Here is an 18,977-nt window from a genome sequence, read left to right as displayed (position 1 = left end):
AAGAAGTCATCAACTCACTCTACTCAGTTCTTGTCAGGCCCCACATTGAACTTGTGATTCAGTTTTGGTCCCTATTATACAAAAGAGATGCAGACAGGCTGGGGAGGGTAGAGAGAAGGGCCACGAAGATGATAAAAAAAATTGTTAAGTCTGCCGTAAGAGAAAAGGCTGAGAGAGATAAGTTGGTTCACCCCTGGAAAAAGAAGTCCTGGGGGACATTTAATCACCTTGTTCCAGTTCTTGAAGGGCAGCTACAAACTAGATAGAGACTCCCTTTTTACAAGGAGTCACATGGAAAAATGAGGGGTAATGGGTACAAGTTAATTCTGGAGAGATGGTGATTGGACACAAGAAGAAAGTTTTTCACAATGAAAACAATGAGCTGTCAGAATAATCTCCTGAGGGAAGTGGTAGGTTCCCCAGCACTGGACACTTGAAAGATTCAGGTGGAAAGGGTGCTGGGCCATCTTGTCCAGACCATGCTTTTGCCAACAAAGATCGGACCAGATGATCCTTGAGCTCCCTTCCAACCTGTTGCAAAGGATATATTACTACATACTAAAGTAACCAACGTTTTCTCCCATAGCTGCTCTGAAAGTATTACTGACTAGACTGCACTCTCATCAAATTCAGCAAAATCACAAACAATATCACAAAGTAAACAGACACCTTAATTCCTCCTTCTTAAGCAAGAAATTTTTTACAAGGATGGTGAGACATTGGACCAGATTGTCCAGGGAAGTTGTGAATGCCCTATCATTGGAAGGGTTCCAAGCCAGATTAAGCATCCTGATATAGTGAAAGATGTCCCTGACTACAGCATGAGGATTTGTACTAGATGATCTTTGAAAAGTCCCTTCCAAACCACTTTGATTCTGTAAATACAGGTGTTCAGGAAACCTCAAAAAAAGCATTGGATGAGAAACTTTCTTCTCTCAGCCCATCTCAAGCTGCATTCTCCCCACACTCTTAGAATGTATTTCTCCTCCATATTTCCTACAGTTCTACAGGGGGTTTGGTCTGGCTGTTTTAAAGAATGCTTGCTGGAATCAGATTCCCCCTTCAGGTGTTCCTGTTGCACACAAATGATGCCATTGGAAAGGAGGGCTGTCAGTTTGCACTAAGTTCTGGTAACAACACCTTGAATCTGGAACCAGGTCTTCATGTCAGTGCTCACCTGTAATCAGGCTCGATCAGTGTTGGTGGGGGAGACCACCTTAAATATTCACGTTTACTATCAGAACCTTTGTATATAACCATGAGACTTTTTCCCCTATGAGAGTGCATAGTGTCATACTTTCAAAGTATGACATACTTTCAAAATAGAAAGCCATTTAACTGGGAATTTGCAAGCCATAATTACCAACTTTCCGCAGCTCAAAAGAAGTATCAAAGCAATGTCCAGCTGCCAGGAGAAGCACTGCGTAATTAATTCCTGATGGTAATGTTGGCTCTGACTCAAATGCCTTCTTGAACCTAGAAAAAACAAACATACAAGTTCACTTTCTAAATAATGCAATCAAATAGGGACATAATTATACTTTTAGGTGCTTTAAGTGCTTATCTTCTGTTTACACAGCAAGAATCCATGGAAGCAAAAATATTTTACTGTTTTCCACACATTAGGAGTCTGTTATTTATACATCCTCCTCCCATTTCCTTTCCCCTCACACAACAAGCACAGACCCTATTCATCCACTCCACTGATGTGATCTTACTAGATTTCCAGTTTTCTCTGAGATTAAAGGAAAAAAAATACTATCAGCTTGTAGGAGACCCATTTCAGTTACATTTATTAATAAGCTCACTGATTTACTCTCAAATATATGAATTTTCACTGACTTAAAAGCCTTTGATTCTACTGTGCTACAGTGAAATACAAGCATATAAAAAGATACAAGCACAAAAGCAAAGTGATACAAGAATATACTTCATATTAGGTTACAGTTTCAGCTACTCACATTTTTTTTGCCTCATGAACATTGTCCTTATGATTTTATTCACATAAAATAGGACTGTATCAGATTTTATTCTCCTCAAGAGGAAGTGAGTAAGCAAGAGGAACAGAAGTAGTATTCATCTGGCCTAAATCTTGTCTTAAAAGAAGTCAAGGGAATTCACAAAAACATAGCATACATTATCCTCCTGCTAGCAATGCAAACTGTGGTGACAACATCAACAGATCTACAATGCTTTAAACTCAATTCTACAGAATAAGAACATGTTTGCTTGCATATATATATATATATATATATATATAAATGTATACACACACACCCCCTTTGTAAGGAGGAGGCAAACAAAACTATCGCATGTGAGTTAAAGAGCACAAGAGATTCACTCAACAAACCCTTGCTACAGCAAAAACAGTAAGTCTTAAATTATCTTCAAAAAGATGAGAAAAACCCAGACCAAAAAATGGATTATATAAAACAAACCCCAACAAATAAGGTTGTGAAATTAATACATAAGGGAGGAAAGAACCTATGCAAAAGCTAAGGATTTGGCTTCCAGATGAAGATTTGACATTTAAGCAAAGCTAAGGTATTTTGATCCTAGCAAACAAAAAATATGGTTGGTTTCTAATTTGTTTGTTGTTTTTTTCTTCTCTAATGATTCAGAGCCTTGCATCCTTTAACATGAGCTCCCAGTTGCCCACCTCCAAAGAACTTGATCATTAGACAAGATTCTAGTCCTCTAAAAAAAACCCATGATGAGCAGACATGACTCAAGGTACGCAACATTCTGGCTCACTTAGAAAAAAAAACAACAGAACACTAAGCCAGAGTAACAAAAGAAATCCACAAAAACCCTGCCATAAAAACCCTCCAACCAAACAGGAGGACACTCTTATTGACTGTAAGCATTAAGGCTAAATGAGAACCATTGACTGGTGTAACCTGTTTGAAAACACAGTAATGTTTGGAACTGGGTTCCCTTTTTCTGTCCTGTAATCCTCATGCAGTATCAGGAAAAAAGAGAAAGGAAAGACAGACAGAAGAAAAAAAACCACAAAAACCAACAACTTGAAAGTAGCTATTTTTGTTCTAATAAAAAGAGACTCTACTTTCACGTTTGTTTTGTCCCCAGATGCCTGATTTCTGGCATGACTATCAAAATTTCTCTAGTTCCTGGATAGGTACATACAAAACTCCTAAATTTTAAAATAAAATTAATATCTCTCTATCAACAGGTGGGTACATTTGTGCTGTAAACAATGTTAATCATACAGCCAAAGGAGACAGGGATGAGCGTAAGCTTGCAAAAGAGATACTACTTGAAATAGCATTGGTGAAACAGCCTGAAAAAAGCCTTTCTTAAATATGCTACCACAGAGGTACCACCAGTGTTGCTGATAAGCTCTGATTTGGTCAGTAATGAGCCTACTGGAGGTGGCTGGAACTGACTGCGTCTAACACAAGGCAGCTGCTTGTCTCTATTCAGAGGACACTCCTGCAGTCCCCTGCCACCCAGACCTTGCCACCTACCCCCAGAAGACAAGAGAGAACATTTTGGGAATTTTTGTTCCTGGGTTCTGCCTTTTCTTTTCAAATTTCTTCCAAATCTCCTTTTGCTAGCAGAAATTTTTTTTTCAATCCATCTTTACATGTTATTCACTCCAAGAAATAGTAGCATCTTGGACTATCTCTGTAGTCCTGTTTACTTCTCCTAAATTGTTACAACTAAAAGCATAATTTTATATTTGGTGCAAGAGATAGAGTTAGCTTAGAGGTTGGGCTCTATGATCTTAACAATCTTTTCCAAGCAGAATGATTTTGTGATCCTGTGCTGACATTTTCAAACCCACCTGATATACACAGAGCCTAGATAGAAAAAAATCTACAGGAAAAAAAGCTAAAAAAACCCTGGGTTAATTAATTTTTAACAGATAAAAATATTCAGTTTCCCAAACAACTCACAAGTACCATTTGTTGACTGGAGTGATTTAAATTCAACTGGTGCAATTGCTGTACACTGTCATGCCCTGAATATCACTGAAGGAACCCGTGCAGTAGTGTAGAAAGGTGGTAAGGTTTAAAAGTTTGCCTACGAAGTAGAGGCTGATGCAATTATAAATGTCATCAAGAAACTGAAAGCTGACATTTGGGAAAACTTCACAGTGCAGACACTGAATTACAGAAGCAGCAGTGAAAAGATTTGAATAAAGGCTTCATAGCTTTGGTAAGTCTGATTTACACTGTCAGTTTGCCACAAGAAAGTGACAGTTAATTATTAATCCTTCATCTCTTCTCTCATATTTATATGAAAGATGTCTTTTATTCTGCTTCTTAATTGTCAGGAAAGCACACTACTTGCCTGTTTCTTTTCTTTTTTTTTTTTTTTTTTTTTTTTTTTTTAATAGACCAAAGTACTTCTCACAAGTTGTTGCAAAACCAACGCTTTGTTTCTGCTGTCAAACTCTCATTATCTTATGCAATTCACCATACTTCTCCTACATCCCCATTACTCCAAGGCTGAGATAACAACCTTTATCTCAGCATAAGGTAACACTATCAGAGAGGCATTGTTCCTGCCCACACCTTCCCCTGTTGTGGCCAGCTGTAGCACTCCAGCAGCTCTGCTCCTGCCCAAGGGTTTGCCACTGGGTTATGAGTCAACCCTCCAGCCACCTCAAGTCTGCTGTATGACCAACACAAGAATTCAAATCAATATCCAGCAAAAAGTGCAAACCAAAAGCAACTGGCCCATCCAGTACAGCTTCCAGCCAAACTCCAGCTCGACAGGGCAGAGCTCACCTTGTTCTACGGCAGCAGGCACCTGGAGAAATCCATATGGGGCCTTACTTGCAAGTAATCCAGGGATTACTTGGGGCCTGGGAAGTCAGCATCCCACCCTTGATGCAAGAGCTACCTGCCTGCTGTCCTTTCCCAAGCTGGGATGCCTGACTGCAATCTCTTCCCCCCATCAAATGTATGAATATGATGTTTGTTAAGATTCATCTATTGAAACAACATTGAAATGGCTACATGAAATATCCTAGAAGTAATTAACACCATTATACATATAGTCATTCTTAGTTCAACTATGTTTGAAAAATTTCAAAGTTTATCTCTTCATAAGGCACTATGAATGAAGAAAAAATACAATTACAATACCAAAATTAATTTCTATTTATTCTATTTAGCCTTTGTACAACTCTATTTAGTATTTGTACACAGGACTACAGTTTTTATATTAGTTCATAGTATTAGTACATTTAAAAAAAAAGAATCTTGGAAATTTCATAGGGACTTTGTCTTAGAGGAAACAAAATTTTTCCTTAATTCCAAATTACGAACGGGGGTTGACAACAAAATTCTACATTCCTGCCATTTCAACATCTTGAAAAAATTCAGTTACCATTGCACAATTGTAAAGCTTGAGCAGCAATTATAAACTCTACTTCTATTCTGAGGCCATAAATAGTAGACTATTATATCTTATCTTTTACTAAAGACAGTTCTAATCTGAAGGTTATTGAAAACAAGTGGTAAATGACAAAGGGAGAAGAAAGCTTTCCATTCTATTGTTTTACTTTAACTTCAACAGGTAGCTGATAAGTACAAGACCAGAAGTAGGATCTGAAGTGCAGGATATACAAGCACAGACTGTATATCTCCTAATGGAGGAAAGCAGCTCATCCTGACAGATGTCTAGGATGGTGTCCAGTGACTCCATTTCAAGCACATCACTTATGCTAATTAGAATTCTGATAGATAAAAGAAGAGACCAAAAAAAATTTTTTAGCCTATTCCACATAATTTTTTAATGTGTTTCAAAAGCAATAAAAAAAACATTATACTTGTCTCTAAAATAAAGAGAATAATTTGTCTGATCTATTATGTCCCCCTCTTAGACTATCAGTGGTACTGTAGTCCTCTGTAATATATTTATGATATGGTATTTTGATACTGTTGCCAGCAAGCATGGAAGAAAAAAACCTAATAAATAAATAAAGAGACAAAGGTACAAGGTACATTCTAAGCATTGGTGCAGAGGCAAACCTGAACACCTTTAGGCTTACCTAACTAATATCTGTCTGATTACAGAATCATGGAATTTCAGGGGTTGGAAGAGACCTTTGAAGTTCATCAAGTCCAATCCCTGTGCCACAGCAGGACCAAAACCAGGGCAAGTTGCTCAGAATTATAGATATGCCAATTGATTCATGGCTGATTCCTGGTCCAGATGGCTAAGGTTAATAGAATAAGCAGGAGACTTTAGATTTGGAAGTGAAAAGGAAAATATACTCTTATAAGAGCTACCTAAATTTCCAAGTCTGAGGAACTTCAAGAACTCTGTGAAACCAAATCTGTGAATAGTATAAATCTCTCCTTAACAAGTAAGTGAAGATTAGAAGATTCAGAGTATTCCTTCAGGCTAAAAAATATTTGGAATGAAAACCAGCTGAAGAATTTTCTCATTTAATTAATATTTTCCCAAAGCTAACAAAAGAAAAGACAGCACTCCAGGAAAACAGTACTCACCAGAATGTCCCTTTGTCCCTGCTTTCTGTATCAATGAACCCAGATTCCAAAAACATGTCCTTGTAAATTCGGCCAACAAGGCAGTACATATCTGAAGCTACTTGGTCTTCCTGTTCTACCAGGGGAATCATAATTTCTAGAGCTTTCTGTCTGTCTCCAGGCAGATTTCGCCTATCAAGAAATAAATATTTTGATCAAAAATTTAACAAGAAATACTTCTTCATTACAATGTTTGAATACATATGTATTATTTCATTGACATAGAACGTGCTTTAGACACAATGAACTACAGAACATATACACACTTCCCTCCCTTTTTTTTTTCCCCCTTAACATTATAGGACACCTTTTTAAAAGCCCCCAAACATTTTTTTTTTTCCTTTCAGGAAGCATCAGCTAGAGCAAAGCACTTATAAAAGCAACAAGAGCTTCAAGAGGAATTCTTAGAAAGATAATGTGTTACTTTTTTACAAGGTATGAACCTAGGTTTCCTACCTAGTATTTCTTTCATAATAATTCCTTCTTCAAAGGAAAAACAGGTTTAATCTTGCGTTTGTTATTTATTATTTTTAATACACTTTTTAAATGTGAAGCAAAGAACCGAAAAAAGCACAAACCAGACTGAATTTTCATGACGGGAAAGGTTAGGAAGTGAATCCAAGAAGGCAGCAGTAACAAAAGCATTTAAGATAAATAACTCACATAACTGTAAGCATTAGACACTTCCTGGTGACTCAAAGTTTGGATACATGCATTAGTCAGTATCAAGAATTTAAAACTGTTTATTCATGTACTGCACAAGCAAATAATTCCTTTTTCAGCAAAAACTACTCTTCAGTGGTTTGGGGATGGTATTATATTCTTTGGGAGAAATTACTTGTTGGCTACAACCAGAATTGGGGAGATCATACAAAAGTAGGGGTTTTATCTATCCTTTTGAGCTTTGCACTGAAGAAGCTTCCAAGAAAAGGATACTCTAGAAAGAAAACACATTGAAAAGCATGGCCATCTTAAAGCAGATGCCACTTGATCAGAGGTACAGGAATGGATTTTTTAATTCCTCCTTTGAGAAGCAGACACAAAGCTTGATATTGCACAGGGAGTTTCAATGTCAAACCTGAGGGATCAGAACATGGGTACTCCAAGTGAAACCTAAGCTTGAGAGTTCTAACCTCATATACGCAGCTCCAGAACAAAGAGGTTTGGAAGAGAAGGTTTAAGTCAAGAATGGGTAACAGAGGAAGAATGAGTACTTGCATCATAACAAGAATAATTAAGAGAGCAAAAGCTTTTTTCTGAGAAGAGAGCATAAGCTGCTTTTCTGAGAAAAAAAAAACCCAAAACAACCAACCAAACAAAAAAACTTCAAAACAACAACAACAAAAACCAACAACAACAAAAAAAAACCAAAAAAACAAAACAAAACAAAAAAAAAAAACAAAAAACAAAAAACCCCACCAAAACAAAACAAAAAAACCAAGTGAAATGTGTAAATCTAGATGCTGGGCCAACCTATACTGATGTCTCAGCCTGATGAGAAAGACACATAAAATTTAGAGCCCTCTCTTCCCTATGTTCAGATCAGTCAAATTCTAACAGATTAGGAAAAGTCTGCTCAGACTACAGAGCTTCAGTAGGTTCCCCAAATACTTCCATAGTGGCACAGCAAGGCTACTGTACTTTAGATGGACAAGTGCTCCCAATCCCAGGAAGAGAAATCAAGCACTCCTGCCTTGTAACAGTGTCCTTCAGGTCTACCTTGCTCTGGTTCCCCTGCCAACTGAGCGTTTGCCCAGTTGTTGAAAGCTTGATTCCCTTGGGTTTCACTTTTCATATTGATCAGTCCAGTAAAGCAACAATGGTGAGTCTGAAATTGCTCTACATTTTTCAGTTACTTCCATTACAGAAAGGTGATTTTCAGAATGGAGTTTCAGGTGAATAACTCTTCCATTTTTGATGTGGACTTTCACAAATAGCCAGCAGAACCTAATGACTTAAAAGCAGTAAAGCACAGCAGTGTTTTGTAATAGGAACCATTTACATTTTGCTGGTCTCCAGAGACAGAGGTCCCTACTTTTCCTTATGCTTCCTTTCCCATCATCAATGCCCTCACACTCTCTCTTGATCTAGGTCAGACTAATCCTGACTAATCGAGCTGCTCCATCCTTCCGTACTAGTGACCTGGATTAGAAGGGAGAAGGACAGCTTTTTCCACAGCAAACATTCACATGTGCAGAGTATTCCAGACCTGTCTTAGGAAACACCCTCTATATTCCCCAGAAGGTGAAAGCAACAAATGGCCCAAGTAATGACTTCTTGGTGCACACAAAAGCATGAACATTGCCATGGCCATCATGGATTCCAGATACATTCACTATCTGGTGAAAGGAGGGAGAGGAAATTCTGGTCTGAACTCATTTGGAGGTACTGTGAAGACAGATATATGCCAGACACCCTCAAAGGCTACATTTTACAGTCATATCTATAAAAAAGAAACCTTCAAGTCTGCAAGAAGTCTCAGCAGAATGAAGAGCGTGTAAGAATCCACCTCAAAAGTTTATACTGCATTTTTGCAGTATTTTTAGGCCCCAGTGAACTAGTGTTTTCATTTAGGCAGTTGTTCTGTCACCCAGTGACCCTGCCCCATCCAAAAATAAAGAATCAGGAAAAGTAAATACCTGTGGTTTGAAATATTATATTTAATAAAATAAGAATAAAAAGTAACATTAATTCAAATATGACTATAAAATACACAAAATTACGCTCAGCCTATAGAGTGGTCATGAGCTGTGTGCTCCCAGTAGTGAATGCCAGATGTCAAACCCTGTGAGCACCACAGCTCCAGCCGGAGGTCAGAGCAAACAGGAGAGGAGGCCTTGGGGGTAGAACGATGGGTGAGACCCTCCAGGGATGGTGGGCACTGAGGAAAGAGACCACTCCTCAGCAAATTTTCCAGTTTCTAGTGAGTGTGATGTTTATGGTAGGCAATACTTGTGTTGGCCAGCTTGGGTTTTGCTTCTCCCAGGTGCAGCACTTGGCTAACTCAGAACTGATCTACAGTCCCGGATTGCTAAAGAAATCCACATAGCATGTCAGGCCATTAACTAAAACAAAATGTCTTATCAACTTTGTTCCCACCAAATCAGGTGCTGCAGTCTTCTCAAAAACGCAGCTTCCCTGTACAGAAAATTGATTCTATAACTCCATCCCAGCAAAACCAGGACAACTAGCAAAGTCATGCTTTCAAAGGTGACCTTCCTTTTAGACAATTGTGACCTTTGGGTCTAAGTAACCTGTCAAAACTCCAAAGTACACCTAGTGATTTTTGTGAAGGCTATGGAGAAGTGGCAGATAGGTGCTGGATTAATTTATCTGCAAAGCTCCACATATGGCAAAGAAGGAACAAAAAAGGCACTGTATTTATACCTTCATGTATCTGGCATGAAAGAGCAAGAAAGGATATGGGCATTTTATTCAGTCAAAACAATGGCAGATAGCTATTAAAATTTATCATTTGTTTTATTTTTGGTTTAAGAACAAGCTTATTTTTTCAACTAATTACTTGCGACAAATTTTTTACATCACTTTGACAAGAATTACAGTTCTGAACCTGAGTTATTATTCAAAACTGTGAGAGAAGCAAGAAGATCTGCAAACATTCTCTACACTTGAGAACTCCAATGCCTGCTAACATCTGGCCTTCTCTTCTAAGTGTCAACAGCAAAACATTAATTCTGATATCACCAAGGAAGCAGAAAACCTCTGCAATTTCCTCTGAAAAACTGCCCTTTAAATGCCTTGCCCAATTGCCAATGTCAAGGAAAAAAGGCTGAGCTTGGCTCTCATTTAACAAAAAAAAAAAAAAAAAAAAAAAAAAGGTTAAATGTTGCTGTATGTGGCACATTTTGTGGACCTTATCATAAAACATGAGAATTTGTTTATTAATTAAATCTTCCAGTTGACATTTGGTGAAAGTTCTCCTCTTGAGTCCTTACACTAGCAGAACTCAGATGTTGAAAATAAACACAAATGCCTCAGCACTGCCACCAAAATAGCAATGTTAGAAGTGTATTTTACAAAGATTAAATACTGCTAGGTATTTATTTTCTCTGATTTAGGTACTGAATGAAAAAATGATGCAGACCTAAGAAAAGACAAACCAAACGCTCATGCTTAAGAGAAGAGGAATGAAATTTGACAGTGCAAAAATTAAGGCAAGCTTGGACTGACTGTGAAGCTGAGAGTCCCCAGAGTAAAAACCCTAGGGCTGCATATGAAAATTGCAGCAGGGAATTTCATCTGGGATTACCAGCCCTGTGTGACATCTGCAGTTCTGTTTTACCATTCAACAGTAGAAAGAAAGGTAAATTCTTACCTGTTCAGCGCAAATGCGTAATGAAACCTCACGTGGTGATGGGAAGCCAAGTCAAAAGTAGGCAGTTTTTCTAAAGTTTTCACCAGTTTGACAATGGAATCATAATCCTTTCAAAAGAAGGGAATAATGAAGTGTTAGGTGGCTGTACTGAGGTATGCCTATATAAACTCCTCTTTGAACTAAGCACCTGGGGTTTCATACCAAGTATTCTCATTTCATTTTAAATTCCATGGATTTCCTTTTTTCGAACTGTAAATGGTTTGGCACTGATCAGCACAGAAATACAATCTTGTCTCCTGTACTCCATCAGTGTGGACCTGTGGAAATACTGGTATATCTAGTCCATGTCTCAAGTTAACTTCAGGGACTGAACACATCACAGAGTTCATATTGGACAGACATTACAATGCTAATTGCATGTGAATTAAGGCATCCCAAAACTCTGAAGTAGACATGAGCCACAAAACCAAAACAAACAAACTTTGACACCATGGTTTTTAAAGTAGATTGCTCCCTGACATAATGAAGCAACAAAACAAAGCAAACAAAAATGAAATAAAAAGCAAGTAACTTCAAAAAGTTTAAGGAGCATCAGTTAAAATGATGTGTAACAAAGTAAGCAATTACTAGCACCATTACAGAAGCTGAAATGGTGTGAAGGTGTTATGTTTCAATGAGAAACGCTACAATCATGATGACAAATACCACCAATCCATAGCAGAATGCCACCTTAGCCTTTAAGTAGGACACACCGCAGGCTGTTCATGACATAGTAATGCTGAGATGAAGAGTTATTTTATGTGTTGTACTTCTTAGGTGGTGTTAAAAAAATAACACTTTTCAGCTAAGTAAAGGCATAATATAACCATCACAACTACAAAAAAAAAAAAAAAAAAATTTAAAATGCTTCAGTGAATAGACTATAAAATATTTTTACAAGTGTGTATTATTCATATAGTTTATTTGCAAATCCATATAAAACACACTAAAAATTTGACTGAAAATGTAGTTTAACTTACTGCTAATTTAGAGATTATCTTCAAGCATATAATTCATACCTGGATGTCTCTGTAGGACAGCAGCAAGTTTATCACAATGTCTGCAGACAAGACTTCAACATTATCCACTCGCTGTCGGATCCTTGCCAGCTCTGCTGCAAGCTCCTTGCCCGTGTAGAGGGTACGGGCCTTCCTGATGTCATTCAGGATGGATTCCCGGAAATACTGGCTGGAGAAGAACAACTTCAGTTCAGCAACTGGGGACACCACCTTTGCTTTTCTAGACCCTGCACCTCTCCCACAGGGTAAGTGTGGAGCACTCAGAGTCAGTGGAAAGACCTGATCAAGATAAATTACTGTATAATCAATTTGTCTCAAAGCAAGACAAAGCACGGCATCACCCCGAGGCAAGAGTTTGATATTTGTACTGCCAGCAGGAATATCTGAACCTTATACAGGAGGCAGCACAAAAAAAACAACTCACCTTGAACTGGCCTGTGCCACCTTCAGGAGCTGAACAAATCGATCCACCAGAGGTAAGCATATGGGTCCAAGCAGCGACTCAAAACTGGGCTGCATCAGTTCTGTCAGTCCCTTCATAAAGCTGCTATCACAGCAGTACACCTTGTTATGTGGAGTTATCATATATGGAACAAATATGTAGTTACCAGTGCACATCTGAAAGGACACAAGGTGCAATATTTAGGACAGCTATTGCTCGACAAGCCTAGGCCCCAAATAACTGCATGTACTAACATAAAACTGCATATACTGACATAAAGTCAGAGCTGCTTACTTCAGCAACTCCAAGATTTTACCCATGAAGCCTGGGACTACAAAATATTCAGTTTTCACCTCAAACATGATATACGCCTGAAATAATCCATATTTCTGAACCTCTTCCTGTAATATGAGTCTTTTCAGAAGCACGACGTTGACCTTAAAATAGACAGAACATTGGCTGAAGAGCCAAACAACTCTAAGGGCACACCCAAGTCACCCTGAAGCAGCAGACAGACTCCAGTGAAGCTGATGGGCACTCTTTTCAAGGTGACTGATGTTCAGAAGAGAGCAAGCACTCTGCAATTTAGTGATGTTGAAACAATAATACAAGCTAGCTGCTTCACAACAGGAAAACTGTAGAGAAAACTACTTCTCATATGAATTGCAAACATTACTCATGTTGTTCAGCATTAAAAAGACTATTTAAATTCCCCTCCTGGCCAGTGGGGCTGGAAACCATACATATTTCAGAATAAACACTTATGGAATGCCTTAACACTGCCAAAATGTATTGATTCTTGTATATCAATGTATGACAGACACTTTGCAAAAAAAAAAACCAAAACAACCAAAACCAAAATCCAAAACCCAACCAACCAAAAAATCATTTATCTTCTAGGAAAGAGGGAGGCAAGAGGTCTGGTACCTGTGGTATGTGTGTGAGTAGAGATTTGTGTGTGGAGAGAAAGCTAGAAAGCTTGTTGAATATTTGTGGTTCTGAAGGGTCTTAACTATGAGACAGCACCCCATCAAAACCAGTTCTGCCATTTGGCTCTCAAAGCTCAGACTCCATTAATGAAGTGGCCAGCAGCCCAGCAAGGAAAGCCCTAAGGAAGCAATTCTTGAGACCCATCATTTTGTACCCCTAAATTACTTCCAAGGTGAACTACTTTCTGGTCAGCATCTTCTGCTCTCCCGGAAGTCAATACAGCAACAAGGACATCACTTCAGAGGCTCCCCTGGCAAGCCAAGTTCCATGCATTAAGAGAGCAGTGACTAAACAGTTTTCAAATGCACACTACCAGCTGTGTCCTTAAAACATGCACTTTAACGTGCATTATTAGGCTTTAAAAACAAGGAAGAATTGAAGTACTCAAGTTTGCATAAATGGATGTATACAGATATGTCAGTAAACATATGTTTGTGTACATATTAGAGACTGGCTATGACGAGTAAAGAATTACTTATGTTAATTATGCCTATTATCCTTTAAATTTTAAGACCTCACTATAAAGGCAACCCATCCACACTTCTGACAGATACAGATAAACTCTGAAAATTTAAAATTAATCAATGTAAGCATTTACATGAGTCCACTGAACTCAACTAACCCAGAACTTTGTTGGAGATTACTGCCTGCACACACTTGCACAAGGATTAATTTAGTCTTCCTCTTCCAACAACTACAAACTATTGCAGCCTAATAGCTAGGACACAATTTTCTGTGTACAAGTGCAGCAATTGCAAAGGAAGCTTGAGTTGGGAAGTGTATGACAATATTTTTAACAAGCAATTAATGAGTGTGATGCCAGAACCCAAACTCTTTGCCACTATGCTGGAGCACTGAACAGACACCTCTGCTCAAGAATATGCCAGCACATAGGGGGATTATACGCTCACAAGACTGAATGGATGAACCTTTGACCTTGCCAAAACCTAATGAGTCCTACAGTCAAAAGCAGAGAGGAAATTATGAATTTTCTGTAACTGGTTTCAGTTACTGGGCATGGGTGGGCAGTGACTGGCACAGAAGCCACTATTAAGTATAGGCAGATTATTCTCCAACTTTCCTTTTTTTAAAGAAAAAAGAAAATGGTTGAGGAATTGGAGCCAAAAGAAAGGGCTACAGAGATCCTAGGGCAAGCATTTTACTTACCGATGTTTATTCAGTGCATTAAAAATAAATTCAAGACTGCTTGCAGGAAGGCCTTCTCAGACCTCTGGCACACCGTTTTCAAAGCCTTAATCTTAAGCAAAAACCAACCGTGAAAAACAACGTTTCCAGATTTTGAAATCCACAGAACCCAAAGTTTATCCTGGCGCAGCAGTCAGGCCACCTACAGAGACAGCACTAGAGTACTCATAAATAATCCTACACACAGGAAAACTACTCTTCCTTCAGAGGTCAAGTGCTTGAGCCCATTACAGAGCAAGAGCTCTTATAAACTGATCCTGAGTGCACCTTCTGTAGGAAGTAGGTTTCTGTGTCAGTGGCAAAGGAGAACCAGCAAAAATTAGTTTACAAGCATTTTTCCTGTTACTTGAGGGGGAAAAAAAACCCAAAAAGCTGGTTATATTTTAGAGCCTGCTATATAAGACATGCAGATCCAGCAGCCTCTGGGGAAGTAGACATAGAAGAACATAATAGTAAAACACAGGAGAAACAACCTCATGAGAAGAAAATAAAACAAATTCACTGCTCTTCAGAGGGCTCCCAGGATTCTCAGGGAACCATTCCCAGGCAGAATCTCACCTTGATTCTCAGTGGTAAGAAGCGTAGGAACACATTGGTCTTTCCCTCAGCCAGGGCACTAATCTGGTTATTAACTGAACCTAAACAGGTATGTTCTGTGAGGAGCTCTTTACCTATGAAAACTCTCAAATTTGGCTGAAATTCATCAGACAGACAAAACAGGCAGATAGAGAGAGGGTGGTTTAATTTCCTTAGGAAACAGGCTTAAAAATACCCCAACACATATGCAGTAAAGTTAAGAAATACAAGAAATATTAACCCAAATTTCACTTTCCTAGCTAAAGAACACACTAGATATCTAACAGGTGAACCTGACAAAAAAAAAAAAAGTTATATATTACTTACTAAAGTCTATGGGAAAAAGTTAACAGTGATGGCAAGACTACTCTTGTACAATAAAGTGTAAAGTCTTCCACTATGGAGAAAAAAATTCTGTCACCATCACAAATTCTAACTACAAAGAGGCCAAGCCAGCTGCACTTGGGCAATGGCTGGGATGGAGCCTGAGAGGAACAGGCTGTGGGGGAGCAGCTGAGGAGAGACTCCACTGTCAGACACCTCTAAACCTTCTTCCCTGACACAGAGTGCATGACTTGCTTCTTCCCAGATTTACAGGCCATGCAACCTCTGTCTCAGATGCTTTTCCTTTCTTTGTCAAAATACAAGCTGCACTAACTTAAGAAAGAATCAGGCAGTCTGACACACAGTTCCTAGATGCTCATGCATTGCTGTGCATTTTGATTTTACATTCTGAGTTGGCTGAGCACCCGTGACAAAATCGTTGTTTACCTTTGATCCATTCCTCTCACCCACCATACCATGTGTAATGGAAGTCATAGATTCAAGCCATTTGAGGAAAATGGGCAATTTTTGAATTAATTACACCTTAAATCCAATTGCAATATTCTTAGTTACATCAACATCCTTTAAAAAAACATGAGTAGCATAAAGATGCTTCAAAAGTAGACACACAGACCCCAGACAAGCCCAGGTGCGAGAAGTTTCATTTTCCAACCCTCTTTCATTATATGGTTCAAAAGCTCAGGCTGCACTCATGAAAGTTACAAAGTGATTGCAGGTCACCTGAGTTTGAGCTAAAAAGCCCTACTGAAAAAATCAGGGGCTAGGACAGCCTGTGAGTGTGAATATAGATAGTTACTATGGTTCAGCCTGATGGAACAAGAGCTCAGGACATTAGATAAGGTGAACTTGGCCTGAGCTCTCAGATCAGCTGAATGAGTTATATCTATGAGATAAAACCATAGATATTTTTGAAGGCTTTGGGCCAGCACAACATCAGGCAACTTTCTCAAAGACTATCTGGTGTAGCCCATTTCATCAGAGCACTCTTACCAGAAACCCCAGGCAGTCAACAGTGTGCAGTCCTCTAAATTCTCTGAGGCTCTCTACTTACACTGCCCTCTTGGAATAGTTTGTCAGATATTTTTCAAAATATTTTGAATATTTTACAAATATCCACAAACAGAAGAAAGCTGCCTTCAAAGAAAAGAAGTGTCAAAGAAAATAAAAACTCCCCGAAAACAAAACAGTGATGCTTTACTCATGGATGGAAGAATCCAGCAGAATCTCATCTACCTGCCTAAGCTTCAGGTCAGCATCCAATGTAACTTTATTTTTTGTTTGTTTTTAAATAAATAAAAACAGCTAAGGTAATGAAAACAGCTGGTATTTTTCACAGTAGGAACTGTTCTTCTCATTTACTTTCCTCTGAATACGATCAGGCCTTTTGCATTTCTCCTAATAGTTCTTTTGAGAAATACATGCTCTTATTTTAGTTCTTCTGATGAGATTTTTCATAAAGGTAAGTTTCTGCCTGCACATGGTGTTACATGTAGCAGATGGCAAAATCCTAAGCTAAGTTATTAAACATATTCCCTCCATCACCCAGACACACAGTGCTGCTGTTTTAATGAATACACACTAAGTTTGGGTTTCCTTCAAATCCCACTCACATGAATGACAACCTTGCTAGTGATTTGAAAAGGAACATTCGTAAGCCTCACACCTCGAATTAACTGAAATGAGAAGACTGGGTCTACTCTTTTCAATACATCCCATTTTCTTTGGGAATATATTCTTTCCTTATATGCCCAGCAATAACATTCTTTTGCAGCCACTGCCATATCCTTAAATGCTTGTTAAAAATCAGCATACACTTTATATGGTCCTTTCATCATACACATGAAAAGTTCTGACTTTTTCCAAGGAAAGTATGTGCCAAATATACTAGTCAAAGAATTCAAAAAATGACAGAACAAGCAAGAGATAATGATGTCTCATAAATAACAATAAATACCACAGTTATCGTGATCAAAAAGGTATTTACTGAAGGTTAGCACATACCACTTTTACATACTTGGATACCAAAAATCAAACTACCCTCAAATAACTCGTCAGGTGGGTGAGGAGTAAAATGAAAGAGATGAATAACTAAACACATTCCCTGGCATCTGTGGTCTTCTGGCAAGACCTAAACAGAAGCTTCAAGCTTTTGGATGCCCCTGTCATGCCTCACCAGGGTCACTCCTTCACTCACTCCTGATGAGGGAGCACTACACCCAACTGTTTGCCAAGCTACACCTTAAACAGGGGGCTGTTAGGAAGGGCTGTGGAAAACCATTAAAAAAAAAAAAAAATAAAAATCACAGTCTCTGACCATTCCAAGTCAGAAAAGGAAAACACTAATAAGAGTTCCCAGCCATACATTAATCCTCTTGCTTAATGGCTATTGCCTGTAAGTCAATTGCCTGAGCAGAACGGGTCCCATTGCCTCTGGATCACCCTTCCCATCAGGCCAGCACCTGTACTGCTACCTTGCACCCTGAGCAGCACCTGATGCTTTCTGTCCCTCCCACCTGGCCCAAGCAAGCAGCCTGAACTGAAATCTGTTACCACAATAGGCTGCAAACCATGTCAAATGCATGCACAGTAAGCTTTCTCAGATTCAGCAAGAAGTGAAATTTTAAAATAAATAAATAAGGGCTATTTGCAACCTGCCCTGCAGCTGTTACCTCACTAATTGATAAGATCCAAACTGGGGAGAGCTAAGATGAAATAAAGATTAGTGAGCTAAAACAAGCAAAGTACAGTCATGTACTGTAACCTTTATATCAACTTCTCCTTGTGACTGAAACTCTACAAGTAATTTCTAAAATGCCTCTGCTGGTTGGTTGACCTCAAAAATCAGATAGCAGCAAACATTAAACTCAAGTTTTCAAATACCAATGTAACTGCCTCCTGCTAAAGTATCACTCCATGTAGAAATCTATGTTTTCCGTATTCCTGCAACATGTGGAAAAAGTCCAGCTGAATAGCTATAAAATCACATATAACAGGAAATGAGCCCGTGTTATCTTGCACTGCTCTGCCCTGACAGGCTCCAGGCAGCTTATCCTGGCTATGCAACATTGTATTAGGAAGGACAAAAATTCAGTCAGAACAAAGAACTTAACAGCTGGTAATGGATTTTTTTCCTCCCCACTAGTTTAAGGGATACAAGGTTCAGGAAAAGCAAACAAGGCATTTCAGGGAGGCAGATATATATAGATATGCACACACACGCACTTGTTTTGCAGCCTTTCCAACCCTCTGATGCCACTGATCCCATTGTCCTGTTAGGGCTGATGTTTGCTTGATAATGAAAAACACGTTCTAGAAGAGAAGGACTAAACTCCCGGTTTATGCATATGTGAATTTCATTTTTTTGTATTTGCAACTTCACATAATCATCCACACGACTATATTTGGTCAGGGCAGGCATCAGTCACAGCCTCCCATTCTTCCAAGAATCTTACTATTTATGAAGAAACATGATTTTCACGAAGCAGGAATTATATTCA

The 18,977-nt window shown here is 38.7% G+C and overlaps 1 protein-coding gene across 5 annotated transcripts in view; it reads right to left on the bottom strand.

The window, feature by feature from the left end:
• MAP3K5 (mitogen-activated protein kinase kinase kinase 5) overlaps positions 1-18,977 on the bottom strand; it is a 100,536-nt gene that overhangs the window by 45,275 nt on the left and 36,284 nt on the right. For all 5 annotated transcript variants that reach the window (XM_071740809.1, XM_071740812.1, XM_071740811.1 and 2 more), the window contains 5 exons: positions 12,346-12,539; positions 11,922-12,090; positions 10,864-10,970; positions 6,489-6,659; positions 1,364-1,476 (listed from right to left, as the gene is read on the bottom strand). In XM_071740809.1, the coding sequence (XP_071596910.1) occupies positions 1,364-1,476; positions 6,489-6,659; positions 10,864-10,970; positions 11,922-12,090; positions 12,346-12,539 (754 nt within the window). The remainder of the gene's footprint in view (positions 1-1,363; positions 1,477-6,488; positions 6,660-10,863; positions 10,971-11,921; positions 12,091-12,345; positions 12,540-18,977) is intronic.

The sequence above is a fragment of the Heliangelus exortis genome, chromosome 3 (genome assembly GCF_036169615.1).
Source record: "Heliangelus exortis chromosome 3, bHelExo1.hap1, whole genome shotgun sequence".
NCBI lineage: Eukaryota > Metazoa > Chordata > Aves > Apodiformes > Trochilidae > Heliangelus > Heliangelus exortis.
Note: the sequence above shows the minus strand (reverse complement) of the source record. Positions and strands in the feature narration are given on the sequence as shown.